Genomic DNA, 7,828 nt, shown 5'->3' with positions numbered 1-7,828 from the left:
GATTTAAAAGATACCAAATCCTAACATCAACAACAACCATAAGATCTACTCTTAACACCAACAAAGACTTCAAAGAACTTCAAAACTCACAACTAAAGATGTGTGGATCTATAACCTATCAAAAAACAAGCACTTTGAAGTCACAACACTTAGCATCAGCAAGGTTGCACACAAAAGGGAGTATCGAATAAGATAACTCTTACTTCCAACACTTGTTACTTATAGGTGGTGGTTGCCAACCAACGAGGTAACTTTCATTGATGTTACATCCATTTCTTCTTCATCCAACTAAATCCTAGATTCTTTCTCAACCTAGCCACCACCTACAAATCCTACAAGCCACTATAGTAACTTCCTTATACTCTTTTGCTATCTTTTGACCATTAGTAATTTATCTAAAGTAATATCTTTTATTAAGTGACTTACTTCAACAAACCTTCCACCTCAAACTTTCACCTCAAGTTTATGACTTATGTTATATTATGAGTTGTCTTGTTTGGAAATGCACCAAGCATCTGGTTGTGGAAAGCAAAGTTGTCTTTTATAAGTATCCAAGAAACCTTAATAGATTTCACCTTTATAAGAAGAATGTAATTCGAATTTCAATTCAAAATAGCTTAAAGTCAATACAAAGTGTTCAAAAACACTCTTTTTAATAACCTCAACTATACACAAACTCCAATCGCCTTATTACTTTTATAATTAAGCAATTTCAATTTCTCTTTGCAAGCCTTTATCCTAGTCACTGATCTTTACAAAGGTGTAACTCTTTATCTAATTATCCACTTTGTACAAAATTTTGTACAAAAATACCACTATAAGTCTTTTAAATATTAAAAAATTAAAAAATCAGCCCAATCTAGCTTACAAATTGTGAAAAAACATCCAAAAAAACCTCACTAATATCACTCAAGTACCAACTCAAAAGTTGATGCAAATGTCTTAGTAGCAATTTCTCTTTTTTCAATCATTAACTTCAAGTAAAAATTTATATGTAGCTTGATCTTCAAGTCTTCTAATCCATGCCAAATTTCATCTTATTTTGACTAACAGAACTTCAAATATCATAGAAACCTTACTTAACTCTAAACTACCAACTTTTGATACCGTCTAGTATCAAAAACCAGATATCTCTCAACTATATTGTTAGATTAATACAAAATTGTTTACACACTTAGCACACCCAATTAACCAAGCACTGTCATGTTTTGAATTATAGATGTGATACCAATTGCACAAACTAGCAAAGAGTGCTAGCCCTAATTGTATTACATAAATTCAAAGTCACCAATACAAATCTTGATTTTGAACAACAATTGCAAAGTTATTTCAAATCTTATGAAAACAAGCCTTATGCTTCTAAAACAAGCTCAAAGCTAGCTCATCAATTCAAGTCATCAATCTCCAAATGCCTCCATATTTTGCCCTAAGTAGCTATTTTAGATGCTAGAAGTATGATTTCAACCTTGTTCCATAAATGATCCACCCCTAAGTATCAATTCAATTTATCCTGGGGTTTTTTAGCCCCAATCCTACCTTCAATTTAATCCTAATATCAACCATATTAATTACTTATATCTTCTACTATATTTTTACTAATATATGGCCTTTCTAAGGTCGTAAAAGAGTTTCTACAGCCTAGAAGATAAAATTATTAAGCAACCTTTAATCTTCTAACTATTAAGAAAAGAAAATAAACTAAGAGGCTTTTATAAAAACCATGTTTAAATGTCTTGAATTATTATTGAAGCAAGATGATTATATATTAATTAAAATTTTATTTTTGATTATATTTTCATCATATAGTTATGCTATAACACAACATCAACTCAATTGCAATAGTCACTTTTTACAAAATTATAATGTGTCTATTACAGTAACGTCTTTTTGCAAAATTGTAATGCATTAATTCTATCATAATAACCTTCTTTTGTAAAATTGTAATGCATCAACTTTGTTGCAATAACCTCTGTTTGCAAAATCATAATGTGTCAAATCCCTTGTATTAATCTCTTTTTGCAAAATTATAATGTATCTTTTCCCTCACATAAACCTCCTTTTGCAAAATTATAATGTCACATTGAACCCTACAAATCAAAATCAGTGTATGTTATCCTTTTTATATTTTGTCATATTGACATCTTCCATCAGAGAGAAAACTCAATCAATCAAGTAATTATTACACCTGTTGTTGTCACTTATTAAGGCTACATGGCCATGGAGTACCCAAGGCCACAGTGTGAAGGAAAAAATTCCTATCACCATCTTTATATTATTCATAACCTTCACTTCAATTTGCTAGTTTTCAAAGTCTTCAAAGTCACTCAAGCTGGTCTCAACAAACACACGTCTTTATCACATCATCAAAACAATGAATATAATTCAACAAGTGGTGAGAAAACAAGTACACCTCGTCCATCGTGGACCAAACTACAGAATAAACAGCATTCTTCCTAACTGGCTAAGGGGATCTTAACACTTTTAGAAGAAAATAAGGGTAACAACTCTGAAAACCTTTTCAAAGTTGCTCTGAAGAAGTTGAAATTATGAAGTTGACTTTATACTTGAGAAATCATTGATTTTTAAGTGAATTGTTGAGATAGAATGTTCTTTCTTCTTACATGGCATCAATAGTTTCGGCCCCCAAAATTTCTACTAGGCCCATCTCAGATGTTAGTTTTTTAAAAAGTTTGAGAAATCATGCAAAGTTTTCAAATAACCATCAAAAATTAAGAAACTGGCTTTTTTTTTAATACTCATCTTGATTGTTTGAATTAAGTTATGAGCTGGCATATTAAAATAGGTTTATATTAAAATAATTATTTGGTTGATTTATGAAGCCACTTTATACCATATCCAAAAATCAAGGCTTCCAAACAAGGGCTTTTCTTCACCAGATAAGTCACATTGATAAAGATTTGAACCATTTGCTTTCAAAGTAGACTTATAAGTGTAAAATCTTCCAAATCAAAATTTTAAAATAAAAGTTGTTATATGTGTATACATATATGAACAAAAGAAATGCAGGATTTTTTTTGGAATTGCAAGATGGAGGATCTTGCCAAATCTTCCACAGAGTACTTCCGTGTGACATGTACTTGCAAGGTTTCATTCCTTTCAAACCCTCCCGAACATCGTACAGTCTGGTTCCATGGCAGAGATCCACTCACAAGACAATTCTAAAAACAACTTGCATTTCTTGCACTTCATTAATATGTTGACAAAGCAGTACAAAAATTTCCTTTGCTGGATATACATACTCTACTCGAGTTAAACCAATTACCGTGAACACAGTACGTTTTATATCTCCGTTATTAACACACCTTGATTACAAAACTCAAGGCAACATTAATGTTTTGCAATTTTTTCACATTATTGTCAAGAATATCATATCAGAAATGAGGTTACATAGCACTTGAGGATAATTTCTACCATCCTTGCAACTATTCAAGTTCACTGTAATATAGTAATCTTTCTTTAACGAGAATGGTTAACATGTACTCCGTTTACTTTTAACTATTTAAAATATGCAAATTAACTTCCTTTGAGTATAAATGATGTATTCTTAGTATATGTTTGATCCAGATTGCAACTTAAGAGATCCTCAAGCCTAACATATCGAAGCACTTTCAGTTTGCGACAAAAATGAAGGATCTTTGGGGGTTACCTGAACATTAGTTTCAGTACCAGATTCATAATTGTTATCTGAGCATTAGCCTCCATCCTGGTAGGTCAGACTCAAATCAATCAATTTCCATCACACTTTCATACGCATGTGCCTGAAACTTAAACCAAGACACGGGCTCCTGTAGCATGTACGAGATGGTTTCTGTTCCCACTCTTAGCAGAAACACAGCGCAAGCAACAAATGACATCAGATTCAACAACCATCAAAGCGATGGGTCAGTAACATCAAACCAGATAAATTAAAATTGCCAATTGAAATTCCAGCAGCATTGGTGAATTGTCTGGCAACATTTCTGCCAGACCTGAATTTGAAAATGGCATAAAGCTAACTTCGGATTGCTATGCTTATTCTTTCCCAAATTCAAGAAGCCATGTGAGGGACCAAAGTAACAAACTTTCTATCATCAGAATGACAGCTGCTGTATCAACCCCAATGATACGAGGAAAAATCTGGTTTTGAGATTGTGAATTATGATAAGGAAAATGAGACCAGAAAAAGAATAACAAGAATGATACACCCAAGCGGTGCCCTTGCTCCGTTGGAGCTTAGGCTTGCAGCACTTGGCAGTGCACAATGTGCGATTTTATCCGGTTTCGACCTGCAAGGTTGGACCAGAGATTGGTCACAAATGACTTGAATTGCCCCTTTCCAGAGAGCGTTTCCCATATTTGTCCCTGCTTTTCAGGTATGTCCGCACTGGCTACATCAACCAGAGTAATACTCATGTTGTTCCGAATAATGCATAGCTTCCCTCCTAAGGGCACCAAAGCAACAGCTTCCATAGCTCGAGAACCTCCAAGATGAAAACGGCTATCAACAGATCGGCTCCACGCATCAGTATCCCGGTCATACATCCGTAATTTGCACCCATCCCGACAGTCCAAAGCATATAAATTACCATGGAGCTCAACACAGGGGTTCCGCCACCCAGCAACCATTCCATCCATGACAGGAGTCCAGTGATTCGTCGCTGGCACATAGACTTCACTCATCACCTGCCTGTGAGATCCTGAACCCTTTAGAAACCACCTGCAATTCCAGGTTCACTAGTTCAGCTCCAATGGTGCATTCCAAGTATCCCTACCTCATCAAGTCTCACACAAGTACCTGCTATATTAAAAAATATATCTAGTAGGGATAGGAGAAAACCTAAACACATCAGCCGCTTAACTTCTCAACAGGACGATAAGGACATCTCAGGATCTGAGGTATTAAGCAACGACCCAAAGGATCATTGTAAAAGAAAGCAGCACTAATGTGTAATATCATAATCTGAGAATGAAATGCGCACACACAGTGCGTAGATAATAGTGAAAAACAAGCATGCTTCTGATATAAATACAAACTCACCTTCCACCATATACAACTCCAATGAAGGGAACCATAGTTGTGCTCATGTCGGAGATAGAATACCACCTGTTTCTGTTTGGATCATACATTTCCGCAGACCGTAGGGATCTTTGACTTCCTTCACACTCCCCTCCCGCCACATACAAGCAGTTATTTATGACACAGAAGCCAAAGAAATGTCGTTTCCTCTGCATAGGTTGGGAACGATGCCACTTATTTGTACGTGCACTGTAATAGACAACTCGACGCATGGACCCCTTCAAAGGGTCCTTCCCGCCAAAAAGATATAAATGGCACCCACTCAAAACAGCACATCCAAAGCCGAGTGCTTCTGAGTACTCAACTGGGACGGGTGGCAGAGGCTGCCAAAGCTGATACCTGCAGAATCCAATTAACACCTTAAGGCGAGCATGAAAGAAAGTTGATGTATGACCAAGAACCTATGATGCACAAGGGGCAGTATGCTTAAAGTTGCTGGCACATCACATCAAACTTGATTGAGCAGTACAAACCGCTGTAGAAACATCTGCTCAAACAACGAGGCATTGCAGGTCATGGATATCATGTGTACGCAAACATAAAATAATAAAATATAATAATTACTCGATATTTGAAAGAACTTCAAACCAACGAACACTCGCACCAAATACGCTGACTAAGAACCTAGTAAGTGAGTACCTAGGATCAAAAGCATGCCATGAGATGCGACCATCACGATCTCGTTTGATGACATAGACCCACTCTTCTGCCATACCAAGTCGACGACGAAGAGAATAGAAGAAGTTGCCAGCAAGAAGACGATCCCATCTTTTACAGACAACACGCAGTTTTCGGTGGTGAAGTCTAGGTACTCGAATGAGGCAAGCAATTGCTAGGTCGTCCGGAAGGCCTGGTAACAGTTCAGGGGGATTACGTCTTTCGCCTCGTGCTGGCTTCTTTGGCAGATTTATGGTAGGTTTAATATCTGGTCTAACACAATGACCCACAGTCCGCCCTGGCACAAATCTTCTTCCGCCCACTGACAAACCTGCATCTACTCCCCCACAATAACATGCTGCAGTCTCAACCTGGAAGTCCAAATCCAGTAACATTTAGTGAATAGCGGTCATATAAAAAATAAAAATAAAATAAAATAAAAAAATCACATGAATTGCAGGGGCACAAAAATCAACACCAAGAAGCAAGAAAAAAAACTCACTACTAATATCAAACCGATTAATCATGCACTATTTTACAAGTAAATCGACCGGAAAACGAACCAAAGATCCCTAATCAAAAACAAGTATTGATTTATAATTGCCCGAGTGTACCAGAATGGGTGATGTGAGTTTGGGGCAAACAACTCATCGTCTTTAACTAAAATCATCAGAGGCAACCATTAAGGTGCTCCACTGGTCAGCAGAACGGGCAATCACTCCCTAATTGAGCTACTTGGACCACTTGTCGAAGATAGTTCCGTAAACCGAACCCTTGCTAAGTTATCTGACGAGCTAGGGACATCATGAGCGCCACATGGCGAATCTAGATTCAAAAACTCATTCTCAGCAACCGAGAGGATGAGCCTCTACTTCACAGCACTGCTTCTTAAAAATTTGGTCCCAGAGTACCGTAGGTCGATCTCAGCTCTGATTCGAGACTATGGATTTTCTCTCGTTAACATTGAACTTTCGTCAGTTCACATTACCGTGGCAACCCTCACAGACGCGTTGTTTATAAAACGAATACTCTCTCTACAATCCATGTGCAAAACTTTGACAGTAGTTCAAATCTTCTCCACTGTCTTTTTGAAAGAGTTGGAGAGTACTCGTATTTGACAGAAACCAGCACCAGAAACTATCGTACTACGTCCATGAGAAGAAAAATAAACAAAGTCCGTGAGAACCGCCAGGATAGGTGCATCATACGATGAAAACGACCACCATTCTAGCGGGAATATTTCAACAGACCTGCGGATGTTCAATTATAGAGTAGACAGTACAGCTTCCTCTCTACTTCCTTCCGAAAAATAATTAAGAGCGAATAAGACCCGCTAATCGAGCTTGTACACTACCACCACGAGGTTTTGATTGCTTCGTGCCTGAGGAACGGGGTGAATAGCCCGATGCATTGCGAACGCAGTGATTATCTTCGTCCAGTAGCATACTTCCTCGATTCCACATTAACCTGACTGGCAACCACCTGTAAGTGCAAAATGACAACCACTCACAGCTCCATAGCTACTGCCACGTCTTTTCCAAATTAGCAGCTCCTCAATAACCCGCAGACTCAAGGCATGAATACAATCTGCACACACTCCTACACTATCGCCATTCAAAACCTCGCCCCGACATCGTCCACTCTCTCCTACTCCATTCCTCCTCCAAACATGACCGCATCAGCTATCCCCTTTGCATTTCCAGGACCGCAACCAGCCTTCCCTAAGGAACAGAACACAGAGCGCGCCCTAGCCCCTCCCTGCATGATCAAGAACACCTCATTGCCTCCAGCTTCCTCCTCGATCTTGTTTCCGGCCCTTCCTCGTGCACACAGCAGAAAAAGTTCATATTCAACCTAACGGCGCAACTTCTCGAGGTTCAAAGCACAGACACCTGCAAAAGAGCACTGCAACAGAATTCAAAGCTGGCTACAATCGAGCGTGCGACATCAGGGCCTACACTACCAAGTGCGCTATCCACGCTTGCACAAAAATGCTTCAACCTGCACAAACCCCCGAGCCCTCCTTCCCCATCTTGCCATAGCCACTTCTTCTCACACACCCCCGCTCTCACGCTCTCTCAAAAAACCCCCCAC

The 7,828-nt window shown here is 38.3% G+C and overlaps 1 protein-coding gene across 2 annotated transcripts; it reads right to left on the bottom strand.

Annotated features, from left to right (window-relative positions):
* Positions 1–3,907: 3,907 nt before the first annotated feature.
* On the bottom strand, positions 3,908–7,828 carry LOC112285953 (F-box/kelch-repeat protein At1g55270). Of its 2 annotated transcripts, none has more exons than XM_024527375.3 (4): positions 7,116–7,828; positions 5,717–6,105; positions 5,039–5,416; positions 3,908–4,717 (listed from the first exon to the last, which is right to left on the bottom strand). In XM_024527375.3, the coding sequence occupies exons 1-4, from the start codon at positions 7,143–7,145 to the stop codon at positions 4,234–4,236; spliced, it is 1,281 nt and encodes a 426-aa protein (XP_024383143.1). In that variant the 5' UTR covers positions 7,146–7,828; the 3' UTR covers positions 3,908–4,233. The 2 variants fall into 2 exon arrangements, with proteins under 2 accessions (XP_024383143.1, XP_024383145.1); XM_024527377.2 differs by having other exon boundaries at positions 5,105–5,416; positions 7,116–7,808.

The sequence above is a fragment of the Physcomitrium patens genome, chromosome 8 (genome assembly GCF_059467195.1).
Source record: "Physcomitrium patens ecotype Gransden chromosome 8, ASM5946719v1, whole genome shotgun sequence".
Lineage (NCBI taxonomy): Eukaryota > Viridiplantae > Streptophyta > Bryopsida > Funariales > Funariaceae > Physcomitrium > Physcomitrium patens.
The sequence above is the reverse complement of the archived record's forward strand: the minus strand, read 5'-3'. Positions and strand labels throughout refer to the sequence as shown.